We start from the raw sequence: 14122 nt of genomic DNA on the forward strand, positions 1-14122 counted from the left end.
TGTACACTCATCACACCTGTGTGCACACAATGTACACACATCACACCTGTGCGCACACAATGTACACACATCACACCTCTATGCACACAATGTACACACATCACACCTGTGTGCACACAATGTACACGCATCACACCTCTATGCACACAATGTACACGCATCACACCCGTGCGCACACAATATACACACATCACACCTGTGTGCACACAATGTACACACATCACACCTGTGTGCACACAATATACACACATCACGCCTGTGTGCACACAATGTACACGCATCACGCCTGTGTGCACACAATGTACACTCATCACACCTGTGTGCACACAATGTACATACCTCACACCTGTGTGCACACAATGTACACACATCACACCTGTGTGCACACAATGTAAACTCATCACACCTGTGCGCACACAATGTACACGCATCACACCTGTGTGCACACAATGTACACTCATCACACCTGTGTGCACACAATGTACATACCTCACACCTGTGTGCACACAATGTACACACATCACACCTGTGTGCATACAATGTAAACTCATCACACCTGTGCGCACACAATGTACACGCATCACACCTGTGTGCACACAATGTACACGCATCACACCTGTGTGCACACAATGTACACGCATCACCGTAACCTCTGTGCTGTCACAGGAAGTAGTACTCACGACAATCTTGCCCCCGGGTCCCTGGCTCCGAACGCTGACTCCCAGCCACTGGTTCTCCTTGCTTTCCTTGTACACATTAGCTGAAGCAAGACACTGGGTATCAGGGAGGGAACAGGAGACCAAGTCCTGCCCTCTCCTCTTCACAGGCTGCCCCCCCACTCCACCTCCCAAGGCCACACCTCCCTGGTCGATGTCCACTCTGTAGCAGTCTGTCTCCTCTAGGCTCAGGGGACAAGCAAAGAGGCCTCCAGTGCGGTTTGCTTGCTGCCCAGGAAGAGCCAGGGCCTGGGGAGCACCCACCAGCAGCCTGTAGGGTGGGACAAGGGCTAGATTCAGAGGCTGGGGTGCTCCAACCACCCCAGAGCTTCCCTGGACCCAACTCCTCAGTGCCAAGCAGAGTGTTCAAGTACTAAAGAGGAAAAAAAAAAAAAAGAGTCATTTTTCTCAAATTCTGGCAAGGATGTGTTGAAAGACCATGCCACATATGTACTTACCCTACATAAAAGACCAACAGAAAGAAGGGATATACACATGTAAATGCACATGCCAGTCAGAGCAGCCTGCCAGCGTTGCCAGCCTAAGAGAACTGCCCGTCCCCAGCACCTGTTCCCGACAAGCTTCCCCACCCCCTGCTTGGCCCCAGCCTCAGACTCTGGCCTCCTCCCTAGCCCTAGTCCAGTTGAAACCCCGCCAGAGACGGCAAGAATGCCTGGAGGAGCAAGGGCAACAGGCGCACAGACGAGCACCACAATAGCTCAGGGACAGCCTCAGAGGCCAGGCAGGAGGCTAGACGTGGGCCTGCTTCCCCTGCCCACGTGTCCAGCAAAGACCCTACCCACTGGGAGCCCTGCAAGCCCCAGACTCAGTCACGCCCACTGGTGTGGACGTAGGAAAGGTTTCCCGTAGCCTCTAACCCCACCCGGTTTCCTCCCCACGTCCCCACTCCCTTCCCTGGCCCACCTTTGCCCCCCACCTCCACAGCCTCCTCTTCTCCTCCCCCTCCACCCCTACCCAGTCTTCTCTCTCTCACTACCCCCTCAGCCTTTCTCTGAGTTACAACTTTCTTGGCAGAACAACTTTCCATGATTACAGCCAAAGCATCTTCCCCAGGGGGGGACTGTGCTGGGAATGGAGGCTGTCTGGGTCCCCCAGGACTGGACCCCGAAGCCAGGAGTGACCGGGACGTGGGATGAAGTAACTGATACCCAGATGGCGACCTTCTCTCTTCAGGAAAGGATGCAGAGCGGTAGGCAGCAGGACAAGTCCCAAGTCCTCGCTCCCACACTCTTCCACGTCCCATCCCGGGGGTAAAGCCGGGCACAACTGTCGGGCAGTATTACCGACAGGCATCTGTGGGGCACTGAGCCAAACCCTTAGGATGCGGGGAAAGGTTCCCACAACGCCTGCCTCTCAGCAGCTGCCATGGCATATCTGAGCGGGGCGTCAAGCAGGGCCGGAGCACGCAGCTGGAAAGACAGCTCAGCAGTCAAGATGACTGGCTGCTCTTGCAGAGGACCTGGGTTCCATTCCCCACACCCACACCAGGTGGTGCACGACTGTCTGTAGTTCCCACTCCAGAGGACCCAGTGACCTCTATGGGCATCCATACTCACGTGGTGTACATACATTTATGTAGGCACAGGGAACACACATAAACATTGAATAAATTAAAAATTAAAAATAAATCTTTTAAGAGGTGGGATGAGGCATTGGAAGGATAGCTTAACAGTCAGGGGCACTTGCTGCTGCAGCAGAAGATCTGAGTTCTGTTCTCGGCACCCACAAGGCAGCTCACAACCATACTTAACTCCAGCTCCAGGGGATCTGATATCTTCTGGCCTTTGGCATGCACCAAGCATGCAAGCAGTGCACATACATACACACAGGCAAAATATGCATATATATGTATATATATAATTATATATATATATATATAAACAAGAACCTTTTAAAATGGAGGAAGCAGGAAGGAAGAGGACATATATCATCATTCATCTCACCGCTGCTTACTGATACCCCATTATACACCAAGCCCTGGGTCAGGCACTGATTGGTAAGACGGCATAGCACCTAGGATAGGCCAGGCCCCGGGCTGGACACAGAGGTTGCCGGAATTAACCTTTACCACTCTCCACTTGGATTCCTAAGAGACGAGCCACACGCATTATCCCACTTGATCTCACAGTCCTGTAAGATAAGGACTCTTATCTTCCAGATGAGCAAACTCATTCAAATGCCTCAAGCAGCCTGCCCACATTTAGATCCTCATCTGCCTAATTACTTGGTCAGTCCACTCATTGCCTGGCCTGTTTTCAGAAGGCTGAAACCACTCCAGAAGAGGAAGGGGAGCGAAAAATGACACCCTAGGAAATCTAGGTGATGGTGCCCTGGGATAACAAACTCCGGCTTTCGCACAAGTCTGAAATGCCTCAACCTGCAAACGCTGAGGGTGTCGTCTGCTACACCGACCGGGGTTGTCTAGTGTCTTGGTGCGTGCCCCCATAGGAAGTGCCAGGACCCGTTTACTGGGCTCACACCTTTTGTGGACTCACAGAGACACCCAGCGCCTCCCCTGCTCAGTGTGAGGGTTCAGTGTTCACATCTCCCCCCAAGGTCAAGGTCAAGAAGGTCAAGGGCAGGAAGGAGGGAAGAGGCTCACGTGGACAGAAGCTAAGTGCCCAACCCTACTCCTGGAAGGAAGAACCCAGCCAGCTCCTCCTAGAAGAAGAGCACCCCTTCACCTCTGCTCCAGCCACACTCTCCTTCCTGGCTTCATCCCAGGAGCCCAACCGCCCCGGGCCTTCAGACGGAACAGTAGTCACAGCCCCAGCTACTGCGAGGGGTGGGGTTGGGGGTGGTGTTGGCTGCTGGGTACAGAGCAAGCCCCGGGGGCCCAGTGAGAAGCACACGACTGCTGTGTCCTACCGAGCTCCAGCCCCGGGCCCAGCCCTGCCCTGACCCTCTGGGAAAGCCGCATGGCCAGGAAGGCTCGCTCAGCCCGGGGCCCCCGTCAGCCAAGCCTCTGGATCCAGCATGCTGTGATGCTGTTGTTCTCAAGCTCTCTGAATCCCAACACGCGGGCTCCATCCGGCGCGACGAGCGCTTTTCACAGCACTCACTACAGGCCTTGTGCTATTCTAAATATTTCACATACATGAAGGACTCGTACCCCCCCTCCCCCAAGCAACCCCATGTGATGGCGATGTGATGGTGATGCTGTTTGCCTCCGTTTCACAGTTGGTGGGAATAAATGAGGCGACAAATACGGAGCAGAGCAAGGTTAGACTTCATATCTCTAGGTTAGATTGAACACAAAGGAGGTCTTCTCTCCGGGGTTACGGAGGGACTGGGCAAGGCAGCGGCTTATCCATGGCCCCCAGTCAGCAGAACGCCCCCTGCTGGAGCACATTGGAGCCAGACCGTCAGGCCCCTCTGGGAATGCCCCCGACTTGGCTCTGAGAGACAGAATCGGGGGGCCACCTTCAGAGAAAGGGAAAATGACAACAGACCGAGCTATTAAAAATAACCTAGAATTTGCCTGGAAATAACTCTGAGAGAGTTCAGCATGTCCTAAAAAGGCCTCCGGGCCTGGAACTCTAACAGATGGGGGAAGGTGGGAGGGGAGAGGGATGAAGAGGAGCTTGCGGCTGGCTTGGGACATCAGTTGGTTTCTATCTTTCCCGAAGGTTTAGAGAGTGCACCCTTCTCCCGGGTGACAGGGATAATGGAAGGAGGAACATGAAGGCGACCCCCACCTCCAGTGGGTGAGGAGAAATAAACTGCTGTCCCTGCCTCCTGCCCCCAGACCAACAGTAAGGGGGGGAAGACAGTCCCTGGGGACAGCATCGATCCCAGTAATGGATACTTAAATGTGGCTTATGCACCGGCTATCGCAGAGGAGGGGGGGAAATGCCCTTTGGCGCGAGGGGGTGGGAAGCTTTCTTCCTGTTCTTGCCTGCTTTCCTGTGTGGTAAGAACCAGGGGTACGGAAACACAATGAGCTGTGGATGTGTCTGTCTGCCACGGGACCTGAAAAGGATGACAGCGGTCTTCTACATCTCACTCCTCCTTGTCTTTCCCTGCGACTGAGGTCTCTGGGGTTGGAGAGTCCCCGAGGAGGGAAGGGAGCAGTTTGGCGTCTTTACTGGATTGCTGCTGCTGCTGCTGCTGCTGCTGTTCCTGGCAGGAGTGGTGACAGCCGCCACCATCTCTTGCTGCTACTCAGTCTCTATTTTTCTGCCACTGTGTGTGACCAGCCATCGCTGCAGAGTGCCAGGCCCTCTCTGCCGTGTAGAGCCGTGTCACCCCTGGCCTCCCAGGGCCCTGCAGTCCTCGTCCCATCTCATGGTGATGCTCTGGCAGTATCTATTTGTTTCCTCTCCTCTTTCCCGCCCACGGTACCCTCATCCCCTCTGCCCTTGCCCAATCCTCCCACCCTGTGCAGAGACAGAATGCCCAGCCTCCCTTCCTGGAGCAGTTCGCTCCTCTGAGGATGAAGAGGAGCCAGAGATGCAGGGCTGGAGCAAGGATGCAAACTGAAGGGAAAGGCAGAGGGGAAGGGGGTCTCTGAGAAGAGCGTTGCTCTCCAACTCATCCCCAAGGCAAGATTCTGGAGCTGGGGATCTAGACAAGACCAGGCAAGGAAGGCTTCAGGTTAAAGTACGGGAAGCCTGTGAGCAGAGCACGGTTGAAAGACTGAGAGATGGGTAGGTGGGGAGTTGGGAGAAGGGTAGCCCCGGGCTTGAGCCTGGGGACTCTGGGCGGGTATGGTGACTCACCAGCTCTGGGGTTGGGGCTGTAATTGTTGGTGCAGGGCTACGGAGAAGCCGAAGAGGCTGCCAGGTTCGCCTTCCTTGCGCAGGGCGCCCATCACATCCAGATTGAAGGCGACGGCCCGTGGTAAGAGCAGTCCAGCGAACAAGAAGCTGAGAAGGTAGCAAATCCCAGGGGGCCGGAGGGAATCGCAGCTCGGAATCCTGCCCATGGAACCAACCCTGCGAGCGCTCCGTGCTAAGTGCGAGGAAATCGGCGCGCGCCTAGCGCCCCTAGTTCTCCCCGGGAGTGTTTCTGGTTTCCGAAATCTGGTTGATCTTTCAGAAGTCGTCCAATCTTTCACCTCGGCACCCCTCTTGAGCCCTCCTCTCCGCTGCCCGGGGACCTGCTAAGTACAGCTACTGCAGAGGGAGCGCCCGCGTGCGCTCCGGCTCCGCCTCCTCTCCAGGATGCCGCCCAGGCCCCGCCCCTGCCCCGCCCCCTGCCTCCCGCCGCAGACCGGGACACCCGCGCACAGCCTGGGATGCCCAGACCCTCAGCTCCGGGTGCAAACTGGTCTGGCACCCGCCGCACTCCCTGCCTAGGGCCCTGCCTCCCCAACCCTTGCACGGTGCACTCCACCCTTCCCCCACCCTTCCCCAAAAAAGTGGAGGCTGAGCTCAGGAATGCGGAGAGAAGTCCAGTAGGAAGAGAGAAGGCTAAAAAGAGAAAGAAGGGTCACTGAGAACTAGGATGAAGCTGAAGGAGACCTGAGAAGACAGATGCGATGATTAAAAACAGAGGACCTGGGCCTCGACCCGGACTGGTCCTTTACTGATTCTGTCTCCCCATGGTAGCACAGTGCACCTCTTAGGCTGTAGGAATCAAAGCGCTTCCCACGCCACGGAGCCCACAAATAGCTAGTCACAATGTCAGCATTCTAGGGACCAGAGAGAAGCACACAGGGGAAACATTCAGCAGGTGTGGAGACTGGAGCAGATGGAGAGAAAAAAGGAACGGGGAGCAAGAGGAAGACCAAGAGTTTGCTCAAAGTCTGCAGTGAAGGAAGAAAAGAAAAGAGTAAAATAAGAAATGCAGCCGGGCGGTGGTGGCGCACGCCTTTAATCCCAGCACTCGGGAGGCAGAGGCAGGCGGATCTCTATGAGTTCGAGGCCAGCCTGGACTACCAAGTGAGTCCCAGGAAAGGCACAAAGCTACACAGAGAAACCCTGTCTCGAAAAACTCAAAAAAAAAAAAAGAAAGAAAGAAAGAAAGAAATGCAAATTCAACTGTGGCGAGGGAAGAGGGGGGCAAAGGGGGCAAAGATGAAAGACACTGGACCATGAGACGAAGGCATAGAAAAGGAGTGTCCTGCTAATAGATCTTTCCGGGGCCTTTCCCACATAACAAAAAGGGATGTCAAACTGGATAGGGTGGGGCTTGCCTATGAATCCCAGCACTCAGCAGGAAGAGGCAGGCAGGTCGCCTCTCTTCAAGGCCAGCCTGGTCTACATGGAGAGTTCCAAGCCAGTCTGAGCTACAGAGTGACAACCTGTCTCAAAACAAAAGAGGGGGGGATGGGAAGCCAGGCTTTGTGGGCTACACCTGCGACCTCGGCACTGGAGAGACCAAAGAAGAGAAGCCGGCCTGGTCTATATAGCCAGGGCTCCCAAGGGCGATGGTGTCTCAGTAAATAAACCAGAAGGGGGCACAGAGTTTGGGACTGGTTCAGGCAGGAGCTGGGTGGCAGAAAGATCTCCATAAGCAAGAAAGACCCTGTCTCAAAGACCAGAAGAGTTCTCCACAGGGACCCAAGGCCTCCCCGGCTTCCTTTCCTTCCCCCACTCTGGGACAATTTTTTCCCCATCTCTCTGCTATTTATAACTCTAATCAAGAAATGGTGCCAGGAGAAGAGATGGGAAATAATTTGGCAAAACGGTAGCCTCACAGCCTTCCCCTTCGCCTCCCGGCTTCTCTCTCTTACCAGGCGTTGGTGTTGTGTGCATCATCCCTCTCTGAAGTTCTGTTTTTACCACCCCACCCCGTCCTGGGCAGGTCACTCTTGAGATCTTTCTCAGACCATTTCTCAGTGTCACGACCGTCTCTGCCCTTCACCTAGCTCATATTTTTTGTGATCTCTCTTCTTCCCTTTCTTGAAAACTGCTTCTCCTGTGTCCTCATCTCTCTCTCTCTCTCCTTTGTTCGGGATTATACTTCTTTGGCAGAGGAAAAAGAAATGTGGGTTCTACCTCTGACCACAGGACAATATTTGCTGCCAGGTAAGTTAAAGTGCATGCGATAGTTCGGCCATCTTTGTGATGCTCTGCAGAGCTGTAGCATGCGTCTACACCGTGGCTGTGAACAGACACATAGGCAAGGCCGGCACCACAGGGCTTCTACCTTCAATGTCCCCCAGTGTTTCCTCTCAGTGTGTCTCAGAGCCCTGGTCGGCAGGAAAGGGATGGCATGAGGATGGAGAAGAGCAAAACTGGGGTGGGACCCAGAGCGTAGGACTCCTCCCCAGGCCTCTGACTCGGGTCAGGATGCCTCCAGAGCCCCGGCTGCCTTCCTCTCTGCACCTGCAGCTTGGCTTGCCTCGGTCTGCACTCCACCAGCTTCCCATAATTCTTAGGCTGCAATCAGATGCCAAGAATCTGCCTCTGGCCTCCTCTGCCCAAATATTTGAGAAGTCACCTCACCTGGCACAGGAGGAAGAAGCAGAAAATAAGAGAGATTGGTCACCCAAAATTAGCCCGGCTATAAATAGTGGGGCAAGCGCGGGGGGGGGGGGGGGGGGGGGGGACGGACACGCAGGACTACTAGACCAGCTTAGTAATGAAGACAAATATATTTCCCTGAGGGATGATCCAGAGCGGAGCGTCGCAGGGCTGACCCGCACGGGGGTGAACAGACATGAAGAAACTAGAGAAACCCAGAGAGTGAGGGAAAGTCAGCATTAAACATCCTGCCAGAAAACGTCTTGTATTTGAGTCAAGAGTTTAGAAATTAGTAAAATTAATAAGCAATGCTCAGAGCCAGACATGGTACTGCACTCCTTCGATCCAAGCCCTCATAGGCAAGATCTTTAGTGTGAGGCCAGCCTAAAATCCAAAAGAGCTCCGGGCAGGGGCATAGCTGGGTGAAAGAACACCTGCCTAGCATCCATGAAGTCAAGGATTATAATTCCCAACATCACATATGCAAAAATACTGCATTATAACATTGATATAACATTCTCAAAATGACAAAACCATCCAGAGGAAGAGCACACTGGTGTCTGCCAGGAGATAAAGGCATCAGGGAGGTGGGGAGAGTCCAGGTATTAAGGTATCTCCTTCACAGTTGCAGGCTCTGTATGGTGGTGAAGGTTGAATCTATGCATGGGGTAAAACTGCACAGTACTACAAGCTTAAATGAATACATATGGAAATGATGTTTTAAAAATGAATAAGGCAGGCTAGAGAGATGGCTCAGAGGTTAAGAGCACTGACTACTCTTCCAGAGGTCCTGAGTTCAATTCTCAGCACCCACATGGTGGCTCACAACCATCTATAATGAGATATGGTGCCCTCTTCTGTGTTCATAATAAATAAATAAATAAATAAATAAATAAATAAATAAATCTTTAAAAAAATGAATAAGGCTTGCAGATTGTTAGTGGTATTGTACCCAAGTCAGCTTCCTGGTTTTGATGCCACACTGCAATTACATACAATGTCACCATTCTAGGAAACTGAACAGAAGGTCCCCAGGCCTTTGCACATTATTTTTGCAATTTTCTCTCCGTCTAAAATTATTTCTAAAAATTTTAATTGAGAAATGTCCATACCCAGCCAAGACAGTGGCCATTTTTTCCAGTCCCTTCCCAATTCCCTAAACACCTTCCTCACCTGTGTATGGAACCCCTCTTACCAGCTCCCTACAACATACTTTTTCCAGCTGTTGTCTCTAACGTATAAGCCAGCACTTCTAGAAGACACACTCCATAGGCCACTTTTCCCTCCGCCCCCTCTGGCAACAGAGGCTTGGAGTGCATGTCGAGGGTCAGGCTTTCTCTCCCGGAGACACACACACACACACAGCTTGAGGACTTTCTCACTGACCCCACCCACCTCTCCAGCACTGGAAGCCTTTGCTGGCCTCTGAATTCTGGCTGTAGCCAAAGCTCTTACTGTGGGAGTGGCTGGGAAAGAAAGAACATAAATGTGATTGAGAGAAGTCCATAGGGAAATGGCCTGACCACTCTGGCCTTGGAGGACCCAAAAGAAACTCTTGCATGTTGGAGAAAGGACCGAGGGGTCACTTCCCACAGGGAACCATTTAGACCATCTTAAGGGCCCCTTTTCTTTGAGCCCTGGCTGTAGACCAACATTTGGAATTTGGCCACAGCTGCCAACAGCCCCCTCTCTTGAAGCCCGGCCAAACTTCCCAGTATGTGAAGGCTTCTCCACTCCCTCTCTGCCCTCCCTCAGTCCTCACCCAACCCCTAACAACTCAGCAGTTCCCAGCACTAAGGTTTGGCCTAGACAGTCCATTTGGAGTTTGCTCAATAAAGCTAACTCTGAGAGAGACCTCAACGGAGCAGGGAACAGTGAGAAAACAGGAAGGTGGAGCTGCATTCATTCTTCTCAGGGAAAATAAGCCGGGTGCGAAATCAGGCAGAGAAGTGAGCAGAATGAGATTTCAAATTCTTTTTTTTTTTTTTTACTTTGTTTACTTGGAGGATTTGGGGTTTTGTTTGGTTGGTTGTTGTGGTTTTCCATTTGTTTGCTTTGTTTTGTTCTTTTGTTTGTTTGTTTTTGGAGACGGGGTCCACACACTGTAACCCAAGATGGCCTGAAACTCACTCTGTAGCCCATGCCGGCCATGAACTTGGGGTAAACAACCTGTCTTAGCCTTCAAAGGACTGGAATACAAGTGTGAGCCACCTCACCCAATTTAAAACTTCCAAGTATTTGTCTGGAGAGGTGGCTCAGGGTAAAGGGTGTGCTATGCAAGCATGTGGGCTGGAGTTCTGATCCTTAGAACCCATGTGAAAACCACAGATGGGCAGGCATGGAAGCCACCTGTAATCCCAGCACTCAAGACTGGGGACCTCTGGGGCAGGCTGGCTAGCTAGACTAACCAGTGTTGTAGATTATTATTTTAAGATGTGTTACATTTGTTTATACAGTGGAACATTTGTTTAATGATGCAAAGATGTGCTGCATTCTTTTATGTTGCATTTGTTTGACTCTGTGAAGCTGTGTTATTGTGCCTGTCTAAAACACCTGATGGTCTAATAATAAGGAGCTGAAAGGTCGATGGCAAGGCAGGAGAAAGGATAGGTGGGGTTGACAAGCAAAGAGAATAAATAGGAGAAAAAATCTGGGAGGAGAAGAGGAGCAAGAGGGATCGAGGAGGGGGACATCAGGAGCCAGCCACCCAGCCACCTGGCCACCCAGACACCCGGCCACACAGCTACACAGAAAACCTCCGAGTAAGAGTGAAGGTGAAGGTAAGGCCGGGTGGTGGTGGCTCACACCTTTAATCCCAGCACTAGGGAGGCAGAGCCAGGGGGATCTCTGTGAGTTCGAGGACAGCCTGGGCTACCAAGTGAGTTCCAGGAAAGGTGCAAAGATAGACAGAGAAACCCTGTCTGTCGAGAAAGAGCTATAAATCTGTCAATCCTGTCCATGTGTGAGTGAAGGTAAGATATATGGAAGAAAAGAAAAAAGTCTAGGGGCAAAAGGTAGATGGGATAATTTAAGTTAAGGAAAGCTGGCTAGAAAGAAGCCAAGCTAAGGCTGGGCATTCATAAGAAAGAATAAGCCTCCGTGTACTTATTTGGTAGCTGGGTAGTGGGCCCCTCAAAAGAGTAAAGAGCAAAAACAACCAACCACAAGCCAGAACTGGTGAACCTGGGGTTCAGCAGAAGACCCTGCCTGAATAAACTATTGAAGAGGGCACTCCGTGTCAACCTCCATCCTCCATACATACAGGCACGTGCACCCTCACACACACACTCAGGCCCAAGCAATGCAAACAAACACACCTGTAAGCACACTGTGGAGGGAGAGGGGAGGGAGGGAGGGAAAATTTTAAGTAGAGGAGTCTTCCTCTGGAGATACATGAAACTTGTGTCCACTTTTACCAAAGTCAGGTGAAGCTAACGAACTTCAACTACAGCAGAGTCACACATAAATAAGGACCGGGCACCACCAAATTCAAGATAACCCTGTAGGGATCAGTTGGAGTCCCCAGATATAGACACCCCATGTCCACTTCCCAGTTCTAGGGCAGAGGAACAGCCAGTATGTGAGAAAGAAGGGCAGAGGCTGACGTCTGCAGGATCCTGGCAGTCCCTAGCGTGAAAAATGTCAGGAAGTCGTGCCAAGGTAGCTGAGGGGAATACAGGATGATGCTAACACTTTCTCTGAGTCACTCCTGAATTCCCAACACCAGCTCCCCTCATTAGCACACCTTCTTAGCTCTCTTAATTTATGTCTCTCTTTTCTGGTACCCCTGCCAACCCAAGTCCTTCTCTCTCCAGCCCCAAAGCTTTGGGAGCGAAGCACCAGGCATCTTCCATTCAGCCTGTTTTGCTTGCTCACTGCAGTGAGCAGCAGGAGCCAGAGCGGGAGGGGGTGGGGAGCCCTGGGTCACACTGCCCTGTGATGCTCTCACTCTTCCCGCTTCTATTGATCAGCCCTTCTATAGAACAGAGCCTCTTCCCAAAAGCTCCTCCCCTTCCAGGATTCCCTTTAGCTGGCACCCAACAAGCTCCCCTGAAAAGTGTTTAGGGTCTTCCCTTCCTGGGGTCTTTCCCGGGATTTATGCAACGCAGAATCAGGCTTTAGAATTAGCCTGAAATTGTATCCTAATTCTGCCTATTAGGAGGAGCTCCATTACTTAACTGCTCCCTACCTCAGATTCTTCATCTGCATATTAGAGATGATAGTAATATTTCACAGGATTGTTCTAGGAATCAAATGAACACACAAAGTGCTTGGCCTATTATGAGTGCTCAGGAAATGTTTACAATAGACATGTAAGCATAGATACATACATATTAGCCAACTTTTTTTGTTTTTGTTTTTTTGAGACAGGGTTTCTCTGTGTAGCTTTGCGCCTTCCCTGGATCTCATTCTGTAGACCAGGCTGGCCTCGAACTCACAAAGATCCGCCTGGCTCTGACTCCCAAGTGTTGGGATTAAGGCGTGCGCCACCACCGCCCGGCTTTTTTTTTGGGGGGGGGGTTGGTTTTTCTGAGACAGGGTTTCTCTGTGTACCTTTGGAACCTGTCCTGGAACTCACTCTGTAGCCCAGGCTGGCCTCGAACTCACAGAGATCCGCCTGGCTCTGCCTCCTGAGTGCTGGGATTCAAGGCGTGGGCCACCACTGCCCGGTCCAACATTTTTACTTAGCTTTTGTGTGTGTTTAGTGTGAGGGATTAATCTCAGTCTTGAGCATGCTAGGCAAGCACTCCGCCACTGAGCTACACCCCAGTCCAGTCCCCACCTAAAAACTGTCTCGTGGAGACTTGGAGAGATGGCTCAGCAGTTTAAAGCTCTTGCTACTTTTCTTAGTTAGGGTCAGCATTGCTGTGACAAAACACCATGACCAAAGAGCAAGTTGGGGAGGAAAGGTTTCTTTCAGGCTTACACTTCGGTACTGCTGTTCATCACGGAAGGAAGTCAGGACAGGAACTCACACAGGGCAGGATCTCAGGAACAGAATCTCATGAAGAGGAGCTGCTTACTGGCTTGCTTCTCATGGCTTGCTGAGTCCACCTTCTTATAGAACCTAGGACCATCAGCCCAGGGATGGCACCACCCACAATGGGCTGGGCCCTCCCCCATTGATCACTAATTGAGAAAATGCCCTACAGCTGGATCTCAAGGAGGCATTTCCTCAGCTGAGGCTCCTTCCTCTGATGACTCTAGCTTGTGTCAAGTTGACACACAAAACCACCCAGTACACTACTGTTCAGAGGACCTGAGTCCAGTTCACAGCATCGCATTAGGTGACTTAAAACTGCCTTGAATTCCAGCTCCAGAGGATTAGGTGCCCTCTTCTGGCCCACACTAGCACTGTGAGCATAGACACACATACATACAATAAAAAATGAAAATGAAAGTTCCTAAATGTTATTATGACAGTTAATGAAATTCTGATCAATTATATCATTTAACAGTTTCGTGTTTCTTCTCACTCATCCTTTGATGGTTATACAGCTCCCAGGATATAGGATACCACTCTTGAAATTGCTGAGTGAGGGCCAGTAAGATCTGAATTTCATCCTCAGGACCCATATGTTAAAAGAAAGATCTGAGCCAGGAAGTGGTGGTGCATGCCTTTAATCCCAGGGCCCGGGAGGCAGAGGCAGGCAGATCTCTGTGACTTCAAGGCCAGAGCAAATCCTAGGACAGCCAGAGCTACACAGAGAAACACTGTCTGGAAAAAAACAAAAGAGAGAGAGAGAAAGAACACTGACTCCCTAAACTTATGTTCTGACCTCAACATGTACACCATGTATCACCACCACCCACACACAAAAAAAATAAATAAATAAATAAATAAATAAATAAATAAATAAATAAATAAATAAATAAATAAAATAGCTAAATACACCAATGGATCAATAATTTTCAACTCTTGCTACAAAATTTCAGCAGAGACAAGGTTTCTCTGTGTAAGCCTGCTGTCCT

At 51.3% G+C, this 14122-nt stretch overlaps 1 protein-coding gene across 11 annotated transcripts in view; it reads right to left on the reverse strand.

Moving 5' to 3' along the window:
* Itga7 (integrin subunit alpha 7) overlaps positions 1-14122 on the reverse strand; it is a 34760-nt gene that overhangs the window by 17543 nt on the left and 3095 nt on the right. For 4 of the 11 annotated variants that reach the window (XM_076554039.1, XM_076554037.1, XM_076554041.1 and 1 more), the window contains exons 2-3: positions 860-987; positions 681-760 (exon numbers count right to left, since the gene is read on the reverse strand). In XM_076554039.1, the coding sequence (XP_076410154.1) occupies positions 681-760; positions 860-987 (208 nt within the window). Of the gene's footprint in view, positions 1-680; positions 761-859; positions 988-5458; positions 5903-14122 lie in introns of those variants that run through there. The other 7 variants (XM_006987301.4, XM_042263487.2, XM_076554042.1 and 4 more) reach the window with 4 other exon arrangements.

Source organism: Peromyscus maniculatus, chromosome 18 (assembly GCF_049852395.1).
Source record: "Peromyscus maniculatus bairdii isolate BWxNUB_F1_BW_parent chromosome 18, HU_Pman_BW_mat_3.1, whole genome shotgun sequence".
NCBI lineage: Eukaryota > Metazoa > Chordata > Mammalia > Rodentia > Cricetidae > Peromyscus > Peromyscus maniculatus.